The following is a 12,223-nucleotide window of genomic DNA, read 5'->3' as shown; positions in this document are numbered from 1 at the left end:
ATATAAGCACTGGGAGAGTGAGAATACGAGTTTTTAAAAATCTCCCTAAACCTGAGCTAAATGCTTTCCAGTTTGAGATGGGCCCAAGAAGGACCACAGAAATCAAGCTTTCCCAGGGGAAATTCTATTTGGGGGATAATGATCTGTGTTAGGTTTTAACCAAGTACTTTTCAAAAATTCATCCCAAAAGTTTTATTCTTAAAAAAAACAACCCCACAACTCATTACAAAACTGAAAAATGCAGCATTGCTTTAACGCTTGCGAGAGAAAGAACTTCTCCATGGTTAAGTTGACAATGACAAAGGAGGCACAGCTAGGTAAATCAATTCCACTGATTTGTTTTACTGGGTTAAAAAGAGGGCACTTTGGTATCACAATAAAGAGATAATTCAAGATGCAGAAACGTACAATTACAGAAACTTTCCTCATATCAGGATGTGTTTTCCAATGAAACAATGAGGCATGAAACAAATGTAGTTTTGCTGCTTGACATGACAAAAGGAAGACAATTTCAGCTCCAATGGTTCTCTCTATTATTACAGGTATGGGAAGCCTCTGGCCGTCCAAATGTTGCTGAACTACAACACCCATTGGTCCCAGTAAGCACAGCCAATGGTCAAGAATGATGGGAGCTGCAGAGGTCAGCAACATCTGCAGAGCCGAAGGTTGCCAACACCTGCTCTACTTGGGAAGGTTTTCGTTTGTTATGTCTAAACAGTTGCATGTAACGATAGCAAAATAACGACTGAAAAAGGAAGGAAAAACATATTTCCCTATATACAAGCTCAGTTCCCAGCCCATTGAAGTCACCAAGAAAGGCCCAGCTCCAAAAACTTTGAAACAGCCTATCAGAAGAGAACCAACAGTACGCCTCCCTACTGGCATTTCAAAAGGTCAGGATGACCTGTGAAAATTTACACTACATCAAGCATACACAGCCAAACCTGGAACTATAGCATTCCAGAGTGTTCCAGACCCTCTGATTCATGTAATAATTCACACACACCCATATTTCTGAAATTTTAACAACAACCAGCAACAGTGAAACTTTCACTCTGCCTGTCCAAATGCACCTATTTGATGTTTCTGGAGACATGGCTTCCTTTTCTTAGTCACATAGATAGCAAAAAGGTTTTGAAATCCATCTATATTATGCAATCAGTTCTGGTGGTCTCACAGTAAGCATGTCAACATCTTAGGTATAAGGTTCCGAATGTGTTTAGAGAAGTCACACTCTCTTACACTGTGTTGTAATGATGAGTATTCAGGGAAACAATATTATGCAATTCTGCTGTTGCTCCCAGCAAATACACAGAATCTATTCCCAAATTCTCGCTAATTTGTAGATGAAAATGGAACGTTGTAAATTCTTTGTTTTTTTAAAAAATAAGTCCTCCATCTCCCACCATGAACAAATGAACAACACACAGATAATCTGCAGGGTGCCCAACTGCGTATCCATAAGTTCTGTGGATACAGTAGCTGCTGCAAGTTTTGCTTTGAATTGTAAGGAAGTCCCTGAGGTAAGAAAAGTCATTTATTAATTTCCCAAGGTTTGGGTAAAGACAATTGGCAATGACCTTAACCCACACTGCACATGTTTTAGAGATTCTGCCAAGCAGGAAGTGTCATCTTATATATTCCCAGCTATTTTGTGGCTAGTCAAAAGGCTGGCAGTGAAAATAGTATGTACCTACTGGGTACTGGCAGGGCAGTAGATGAAGATGTATTGCTGCATTAGAAAAGGTATGTGACAAGGAAGGATTTGCTCGTATCTTCAGGTGCACACCTTACACCCTTTCTGAGTTTCCAAGATGCTCAAAGCCCCACAAACCTCTGTGTTGACAATGTCACAAAGCATTGTCACGCCTAGGCTACAATTACGTTTCAACTTTCACTATTATACAATTTAAAAACTCTCTAGAATTATTTCCCATAAAGCTGTTTTCTTACTGGTGCCTGACCCGTCAAATGGAAGTCAGAAACCAATACAAAATAAGTGGCTTTAGTTGTGCCAGAGAACAGGAAAGCTAATTTGAAGCTCTTGAGCAGAAATCTGAGCCACAAGGCACCAGGATTGAGAAAACCATGTGGGGTATGAACTTTTCTAACTCCCAGATGAAAATCTCGATTTCTCGCAGTTGCAAAGGCCCTTAACATTCTCCACAAAGCAATGCACAGAAGATACAATATGTGTTCTGAGGTCGACTATTCTCAGTATTTGCTCTCACCCCTGCCCTGGCATCAGCTGGGAAGCATCCTGGGGCTGTAACTGCCAGCCCTCAAGAGCACACCATACCTCATTCTAATAAACCCCATGGCTGCTTCTGGTCAATGTTAACAAAAACCCAGTTTTTTTTTACTGAATGGGCAAGGCAGCTGGAACCCACCTAAACAGAATTCATTTCCCACATAACTTGAGAAGTCAAATTAACCCTTTACCCAAACTCCACAGCCTATTGCCCCAATACACATGCCTTCCAAGCACCGAAACACAACTGTGCCTATGTCGCAGACCCTTCTGACCCCTAGAAATCATTTCACCATTGGGCTGTCACACAGCCCAAGCACGATCACATAGCAGTTTGTAAGAACTGAACAGATTCCTGTTCTCCTTCACAAACTGCAACAGTTGGGAGGGGGGCGCCTCCCAACAGAATATTGGGATCCCCAATTGCACAGTGCCAGGAAGCACAAGCTTAGTGGGGGGGGGGTTCTTTTTTTAGAAAGTGACACACTTCCTCCTACTTTCTACACTTCACATATAGTTTGCAAAAAACACCAGGCAGAGCAGAAAGCGCCACAACGCACTTTCCACCCAGGTGTTGAGAAGGGGCCCCTTATTGTCGAATTCCTTCTCATCCATGTATCAGGCAAGGCCTGGCTGCCCAGCGTTGGCAGGAACACCCACTCCTGGAAATGGCCCCCATTACACTGCGCTTTCTCCCCGTCGGGAAATCCCTAATCCGCTTCCCACATAAGGAAGGGAGCTCAGGAACGCGACTGGGCCTGTTTCTCCCCTTGTGAGCCAAAGCAACACAGGTCGGGGTTGTGGCGCAGCGCCCCCGAGCATATTGACAAGGTGTTTGCCCTTGCTGCTTCCGAAGGCGACAGGGAAGCTTTCTTCTGTGGGGAGGAGTCGGGCATGTGCGCCACGGCGAGCACTCACCGAGGTCCAGGGCCTGGTTGTACTTCTCCAGGGCGGGCGCCAGCTCCTGCCTCTCCTTCAGCGCGTCCCCTTCGGCGCCCAGCCGGCGCGCTTTGCTCTCGGCCGGGAACCACTTCTCCAGCAGGCTGCCCAAGACCACGTTGACGCGGAGACCGGCGGGGGGCTGCGCGGCCGGGGCAGAGGCTGGGCGCCGGGCGGCGCAGCGGGCGCACTCGCCTCCGCCGCTCTGGGCGCAGCGCTTGCAGTGGGTGTGCCCGCAGTGCAGAGTCACCGGCTCGCAGAGCAGACGACGGCACATCGGGCAGCCCAGCGGCTCCGGGGGTCGGCAGCAAGGCGGGTCCGCCAGCGGGTCGTCTCCCTCCGGAGCTGCGCCGCCGCCGCCAGGCCCCCGCCACGGCGGCAGGCGCAGCTCTTTGTCGCGGAGGCTGAGCGCGAAGCTCTCGGCCAGTTCGCGCAGCTCCTCGGGCCTCAGGCGGGCCAGCCTGGCGGCGGCACTGTAAGCATCCAAAGCCTCGGCCATGCGCCCCGCGCGGGCCAGCGCGTCCCCTTGGCGGAGGCAAAGGCCCCGCTCGGGCTGCGCCAGCTCGGCCAGCTGCGAGCTCAGGATCTCCGCCGCCAGGGCGAACTGCCCGCCTCGGAAAGCCTCCTCGGCCACTTGCAACATCTCCGCGCAGGGACCGCCGCCGCCTCCTCCTCCTCCTCCTGCCGCCGACGGGGCCTGCTGGTGGTGGGCGCGCTGCTGCGCCTGCTGCCCGAGCGCGGCCCCCAGCTCCATTTTCGCCGGGTTGGCTGACTGGGTGGGTGTGGTGGTGGCGGCGAGCGCTCCTGCTATGGCTTCATCGTCGAGCTCAGCGCCTCATCGAGGAGCAGAAAAGCGGGGAGGCGGCCCCTCGCAGCCGCCGCGCCTTGCTCAAGGAGCCTGGTGGCCGCCAGGGCTGGGACGGACGCCGTTATGAAAGGGGGGGGAGGCGCGCCGCCAGCTCCGTCTGGGGCGTCCCCCGAGGAGAGCGAGCGCGTCGGGGTCAAGGGGAGGAGAGCAGGGCGGCGCTGGCCCCACTCCCGGAGCGCGCCAGCAGGCAGCTGAGACTATTCCGGGCTCAGGCGCTTATGCAACGCCGAGCGGTTGTATAACTCCTTCTCCCCGGCTGAGGGCAGCACCGCCCCGCCGAGCGCCCGCCCCAGTCCCCGGCCTGGTGAGCCGAGCGCACATGCCCTCCGACAGCCGCTCCGCCCGCAGCGCACGTGTGTGTGACGGGGGAGAGGCCGGCCAGCGCCTCGCAGGCTTCCGGGAAGCGGCGGCGCGGCTGGTTTTCTGTTCCTCTCCAAACTGGCTGCGTCTCCGCCTTGCTTCAGCCACAGTTCTGCGTGGAGAGGGGCGGCTTTCAGTTCTCCACAAAGGAGAACTAGGGCGAACCGTGTGGCCGTGACTCTCATTTTTAAGCCGGCAGCTCCGCATTTGCGATGCTCCCTTTTGTAAAGTTTCACAGACCGCTGTGTGTAATTTTGGCCGTTTTTGTGTTTTTTCAGCGCAGTTTCACGTGCAAGGAGAGGCCAGCAGAAATCTAAAGAGGGTTAAGAGACGGGAAGCGCGTATATTTATATAATAACCCATCCTCCACGCCTCTCAACTGTCTGGTTGTAAGTCATACGGCTTCTTGGTATGACTGGACAAAGTCTCATCATCCATCATTCACTGTGAACCTATCACAGTGCAATCCTATGCATGTCAGATCAGAAGGAGGCATCCAGTGGGGCTTACACCAAGGGAACCTTGAACCGAAGCCTTGTTCCTATTTCCATATCAGGTGAGACAGGCTTAGCTCATCTCCACACCCAGATAACTTCCCTTGTTATCCACAGTATGGCTAGAATCACTTTTTTTAAAACCCACGCTAAATGCCATCTGTTTGAATCGGTTATTTAGAAATCAAGAACTCTGCGATGGATCTGACGTTTGCCTGACACAATAAAATGGCACCTGTTCTACTGGGCTGCTGCTTCTCTCCCTCCATAACTTATGGGAAATGATCACCTGAAGCTGCTCCCTCACGTTTAAGTCACTTGGGCCAAGTGAAGCCCTGGTCAAAACAGGTAACCTTCAAGTTCTGTTTCCAGATGGTCCTGGGGTTACTGAAGTTCTGTTGGAATTCCCATCAACCCCAGCCAGCATGGGCCATGTTGGCTGGCTTGGGGCTGCTGGGAGTTATAGTCCAAAACAGCTGGAAGATTTCAGGCTGGCAAAGCTGTTTTTTGGAGTGCACCATCCATAGTAATGCAGGATGAGCAAATATTGCAAATGAAGCTGTAGTGGAACGGGGGCAGACAAAAACCAGAAGCTAGGAGCTGCAGGCAACACCACACCCATTTAAATAGCCTGCTTCTGTCAAACGTGAAAAAGGATTAACTTTGCAGTTACACTGGTAGATTTTGCATTAAATTGTTCTACAGGAGAACAGTTTGGACTCTTGTGTAAATCTCCAGCAAATCTGCACACTCGGAGCTGTAAAACAACACAGGAAACCTGTGTTTTAGTATCTTAATAGTATCTTATGTGAGATTAGGTGGCGTTTTAGTATGAATTAGATTTGTAGCACACTCCTGTGGCTGTTTTAAGCCCCACTGAATTCAGCAGGACTTGCTCCCTCCCAGGCAAGTGTATTTATGTAGTCTTAACAGAAGCAAGCTCCACTGCTAACAAAGAGATCTGAGCCTCAATTCGCCATGCGAAATATACCCTTTGCCTTTGCTATTAGTTATAAAAGTGGGATAGGATAATAAATACAGTGCGGTCCATTCCTGAAGCAGCAAAAGTGGACCTTTGATTCCAGAGGTAGCTGGTGCGCAGGGGACACCAGGGAGACCAACAATAGGGGAAGCCAGAGCCCATGGCAGGCAGAACCAACAAATTCTGATTTTGTCTCCCATCTTCCTCCCTGTTGAGTTCTAAAAGGGCAAACGCTCAAGACTAAGGAGTAGGAGGAAGATGGCAAGCAAGGAGATAAGCAGGTGGAGGCTGGCTAAGGGCAAACTGAGCCTGGATGGACCAGCCTTCATTGGAATTGGGGAAGTGATGGATGAGTGCCGGCCACCTCATTTCCTGGTGTGCTGCAGGGCATAAAATTCCATAGCATAACTATATAATTGCCCTTAAGCACTGCCTGAATCACTCATCGACTACAATAATAAACACCCTTACGAAAGTGTAAACCCAAAACAACAATGTGCAAAACTGAATGCCGTGGGACAACAACTGAGTAAATGTGCAATTGCATAAAGCTCTGACAAACCTGAATACAGGAAGTTCCTTTCAAGTCCAATTCATTTACACACAAATGAAGAGTTACAGAGTTAAGAGTGGGGGACTACATGTCCTAATTTTAAACAATGCCTTTGCACATGGAAAACTTGACGTATCAAGGAAGTTGGACAAGGAGTCTTGTCGCCGAAAAGCTAACTTTTCATACACAGGAATATTTTGATTTCAAGAAATATATGTGATAACTCCCACCTGCTGTCTGAAATGGTACAGTCCCAGGAATTTTCTTGCCACATTATTGAACTGGACGAGATACAGACATTAAGCCTTTGCTATGGTGTGAAACAGCAGAAGCATAGTTTATGCCTCGCTCGCTTTCATATACTTTTACTCGAATCATTGAATTGTAGAGTTGGAAGGGACCTGAGGGTCATTAAGTTAAGGTTACCAGATTTTCTTCAATGAATCCGGGGTCACTTTTCAACTTCAATGGATTTTGTATGGAGACTGATTTGTAAATCCAGGGACTGTCCCCGGGAAACGGGGACATCTGGTAACCTTAATCTAAGTCCAACACACACACACACACACACACACACACACACACACACACGGCCATGCAGGAATCTCAACAACTTGACTGTTGAACTTCATAGGCTTCAGCTTAGCACATATTCATGTGCTTGTGGTTGTTACCATAGTCATTGGCAGTCCGGCAACATAACAGTTTTTGACTAATACTGTACTATATATCTATGCATGGGTCATGCTCTCAGTGACTGAAACAATGGTCCACTGGGCTGATTTTAATTGGGTTGGGACGACTTCAGAGATCCTGTAATTCCCTCCCTATCATCTGCTGTTACACCACCAGTCAGTATTGATTATATACACCAAGATGCACCAATATTGTCTGGAAGACTTTTATAACAGAGATTTGGCAGACATCCTTGCTTTTTCCCCACTGTCAATAATATTTCTTTTTTTTATGCTGAAGAGCCTATGCCTCTGTTTGAAGCTTTTTTGGCTGGCCAGTCATTTTAATGATTGCTTCTTGCTGTTTTTAATTAAGCACCCTCATATTGCAGTATGTACTTTTATAAATAAAATACTTGCAGTGGTTACAGTTATTAAGGTGCATGACAAATCATTATCAATGACAGTAGTTGCTCATATGTTACCTGTAGTAAGATACACTATAAAATCACGTACAGTGGTACCTCGGGTTACATACGCTTCAGGTTACATGCGCTTCAGGTTACAGACTCCGCTAACCCAGAAATAGTACTTCGGGTTAAGAACTTTGCTTCAGGATGAGAACAGAAATCGTGCTCCGTCGGCGCGGTGGCAGCAGGAGGCCCCATTAGCTAAAGTGGTGCTTCAGGTTAAGAACGGACCTCCGGAACGAATTAAGTACTTTACCCGAGGTACCACTGTACTGTATTTTGCCTCATAAGCACTAAATTAATATGTGACTGTAAAAAGAATTGGCTAGGTCTGGAGCTGTTTTAAGAGTTGTTTACTGGGGACATCTAGTGGTGGATCAAAATAGCTCTCACTTCTTTGTTGACCTGGAAAAAAGACTTGTCAATTCAGAATGTAAATCTTGAAAAAGGTTACTCTAGCTGGTTACAGAACAAGAGTGATGGCATAATCATAATTTGTACCCAACAATAGCACAAATATGGATAATTGAAGATGACGAGTCCAGGAAGCCAAAAATGTTTTAACATAATTTATTCTTTCAGCATATTCTTACAGATCTGGGGTAACAAAAGTCTGGGAGTGAAAGGTCACCTGTAACTGCTAGAATTAGGAAATGTTAGAAATTAATAAATGACAGAATTTAGATAATATTTGCAGTATTGAAGGGAAGATGCCAGATGTTAAGATTAACAAGCAGACTAAACCAGGAAGTCACCTGGGGAGAATGCCCATCAAGGTGTCATTAAGGACAATGGCCAGTCACTGACCTTCTGCCTGAGCTCTGGGTAAATAGCAGAGTTGGGAGAGGGATGTTACAGGAGGTGTGATGTCACACAGGAAAAATGTGTCCTCTTGAAATTTAGAGGTTGGGGAACAAGGGGGAGAGCTGCACATTTCTTGGCGAGAGCCTGAAGGGAGGTTGGAGATAAGCACAGAAATGTCTGGGAATCCAATGAAGCATAGCTCCTCTTGAGATTTGAGTGCTATGAAATCTCTCTCCATGGAAAGCTTCCCAGATCCTGAAGTTTAACCATAAACCCCAGCTGCCAATGCACCAAGATTTGGCTCCCTACTTTTCTCCCAATTGTCTGAATACCAAAGCCCCAAATACACATAACCATCCTAATGACCAATTAGCATAACACAGGGCCTTGCAAACTCTCAGCACAATACCCATAATCACTCTCTGGGTTGATTAACTTAACACAGGATTTTTACTAAATCCTGACATTTCCAAGGCTCCACAGTGAGTCCATGGTCAAGGTGGTAATTAAAGGCAAGCTTTCAAGATCCATGTCCGGTTCTCTAGGCACTAGACCGCAGGATCAGAAAAGAGGTACCAAATGTTACAATCCTTTGCAGTGAAAGCAAAAAGGGCATCATAAAATTACCTGCAGCAAAGCAACTGCCAAATGCATTTTAGTTTTGGGACCTGTAAGCAAGATGTTATCCTTTTTGACTCCTTGCCAGCCCTTGGGTTTTATATTTGCCATCACTAACTTAGATTGCATGCCTGATTCTGTCCTTACAGATACAATCAAACATCTGAAGGCAGCCCTGTTTTAGGGAAGTTTTTATTGTATTTGTAACATTTTGTTGGAAGCCACTCAGAGTGGCTGGGGAAAACCAGCCGGGTGGGCAAGATATAAAAAAAAAATTAAAAAGTTATTTTATAAACAAGAAAATCATCCTGATTATTACTACAGATACATGATGGAATCATGTTCAGGAGCAAATGCTGTGTGATGCATTGAGTATTGCATCTCAGTCTGGATAGCTCAGTCGGTTAAAGCATGGTGCTGATAATGCCAAGGTTGTAGGTTCAATCCCCGTAAGGGTCACTTGCATATTCCTGTAATGGGGGTTGGACTAGAGGACCCTCGGGGTCCCTTTTAACTCCACAATTCTATTATAGTCCTCTTTCATCATCATCATCATCATCATCAGATAAATATCCGAAAGAAATTATGGGGAGTTGAGCCTAAAATATACAGAGGCAAGTTAGCGTCCAGGGTTAAAATCCACCAACTTAAAACATAATGACTGTGAGCCGGCACCTTTTCTAAAACACCCTCTGCCCCACAAACTGTCTCAAACCTTGCAGGTTTTTTCACACAGCTCGATGTGCAAGTGAGTGGTGAGCCTGGTGCAACCAAGGCGTCTGCCAAGGACATGGAGCCAGGAATGCAAACATCTTTTCTGCCCACACACAACCAGACAAGAATGCCTGTATCTGTAAAAGCATTCTCTTTCAAATATTCAGTTCAGGGGGTGCCAACTAATTTTATCTATTCCCCCCCCCCTTATCTACATGGCTTCCACTGCCTATTTGCTTCGAACCCTCTTGAAGCATGACTCATATGAAGAAGCTGAGCAAAAGAAGCAGCCTTATTTAGCATGACCCTGTCATTTAGAATTTCCTTTTCACTTCCTTTAAACACAAAACGTGATCTCTCACTCACACACAGAGCTCTCCGATCTAGGAGGCAGTAATTTGGATGTGACTCACAGGGGTGGAATGTAAGCAGCCATTTCACTTGTCCAAGAAATCCTACAGACATGGCAGCTAATTTGGGTGAATCACCCAACACTCAGCCATTGCCCAGTGAGGGGGCCAAGCTAGCACTGAGCTACGGGCACTAGGCAGATTTGAGATTTCACAGCCTTGCTGATTTGTTGGAATGCTTTTTCGAGCTGTTAAGCTCCTTACACCACTATGAGAAACAAAAATGGATGCCAACAATGGAGGTTAACTAAATAGTTCTTTTGGCTGCTAAAAGGAAAGTGTAAATTAGTCATTATTTTGTCATTCCTCCCAACACCGAGAGCACTGCCCAGTATTGTGTTATATTTGCTATTGCTGAGGTGATAGAAATCCACATTTCGTTTACCGAAAAACAGTGTAACGTTAAACATCTTTGAAATTTAAGCAGTGCCCCGAATCGTTCAGACCAGCGTGATGCTTTGCTTGAGAGATTTTAAAATATGCTCCTCTACTTGAAAAGATACTAGTAGAAAAATCACTGTATAAAGTCTTCACTGTAGCTAAATTTTCATAGTGCCTCACATACATTGCCACAGGCATTCTTACAGAAACCCTGTAAAGTAGGCTGATGTTCGTATGACATTGGTGGTGTAGTGGTTAAGAGTGGTGGACTAAGATTTGACAGAGCAGGGTTCAAATCCCCACTTGACCATGAAGCTCACTGTGTGACCTCAGGCCAGTCACCGTCTCTTAGCCCAACCTACCGCACAGGTTTGTTGTGAGGATAAAATGGGGAGGAGAAATATGTATGCCACATTGGGTTCCTTGGAGGAAAGTTTGGATATAAATGTAAGAATTTAAATAAAATAAAAATTATGGGAAGTTGAGGTAACCGGCAATACCATCTGTGAATTAAAAGATTCCACCGTGCCCAGGGCCCCCATAAACCTGGCAGCTCTCTGAGAGAAAAACTTACTTTATGGGACTAATGCAAGGCACCATCCAATAAAATAAAAGAACAGGATTAAAATTGCATTTGTTGTCACCAAACAAACTGGATTTTGATGCTCTGTAGTACAGTACTTCTATTAATGTTCTATTAATAGAACATTAATATTAATTAATAATTAATTAATTATTAATATTAAACATTAATATTAATAGTCTTCTATTAATGTTTTGGCCACTAGAGGGCCCTCCTGTGATTGTCCAAAACAGCGCAATGGAGGGCATGGATGTCATATACTGTACTTGGAATCAGCAATCCTGAATTTATTCAGAGGATGCTGCAAGCCTGGACATTCTACAAAAAGCAAAGTTGCTAAACAGGAAAAGAAATACTGAACAACTATTGTGTAGCTTGGATCTAAAATCAGTCGACAGGGTTGTACTGGGCTATACTTTTCAGTCTCGTAGACTGAAAAAAAAGACATGAAATTTACCACAATTGCACACGGGCAACAGAATTCACCATCATCTTCCTTTTTGAAAATCTGTTTTTTGTGCTCGTCTTTCATGCCAACAATAAATGCTTTTGATATTTTGATGCAAGGCATCAGAAGGGCAAGGAAGGCAGTCTGCTAGGCCTTCCGTACGAGAACCAGAAATTGCTGCCATAAGCAGTGCTCAGCTAGGGCAGGAGTTTTAAAAGCAGCAAAACATTTAAGAGAATGAAAATTGTCAAGGTATCGAAAGAACCATGCACTATTTAATGGGGGCTCTTGCAGAAAGAACTTTGAAATCCATTAATGAGTTACCGTAATTAGCTCCTCCTCTCCCAGTTCCGTCTCCTGCTACTTTGTGACATAATGTAACACCACAAAAAAAGAGTGATGTCTAAATTTGCTTATTTACCTCTTCCCTACTTAGTGGCGCCATCGGGACAGGAATTTGTGACGAAAGCCTAGGGCTGGGTGATATATATCACTATATCATCAAAAATCCTGTTGATATCCATATTGTGATAGCGGTTTCATAATTTTTGACCTGGAAATATATTGTGAATCATGATATATGTGTGTGAGGTATGCAAAAAATCAGTGTGGGGAAAACCATGAAGCCAGCCAATGCCTCCAAGTAGCTCCATCCTTATTTCAGACATTGTGAT

General features: G+C 45.9%; 1 protein-coding gene across 1 annotated transcript in view; it reads right to left on the bottom strand.

The window, feature by feature from the left end:
* LONRF2 (LON peptidase N-terminal domain and ring finger 2) overlaps positions 1 to 4,122 on the bottom strand; it is a 40,091-nt gene extending 35,969 nt beyond the window's left edge. The window contains exon 1 of the mRNA XM_081198348.1: positions 3,170 to 4,122. Coding sequence (XP_081054474.1) covers positions 3,170 to 3,944 — 775 coding nt within the window. The 5' untranslated portion in view covers positions 3,945 to 4,122. The remainder of the gene's footprint in view (positions 1 to 3,169) is intronic.
* Between the last annotated feature and the right edge of the window lie 8,101 nt (positions 4,123 to 12,223).

The sequence above is a fragment of the Podarcis bocagei genome (assembly GCF_964188305.1).
Source record: "Podarcis bocagei genome assembly, chromosome: 6".
Classification (NCBI taxonomy): Eukaryota; Metazoa; Chordata; class Lepidosauria; order Squamata; family Lacertidae; genus Podarcis; species Podarcis bocagei.
Note: the sequence above shows the minus strand (reverse complement) of the source record. Positions and strands in the feature narration are given on the sequence as shown.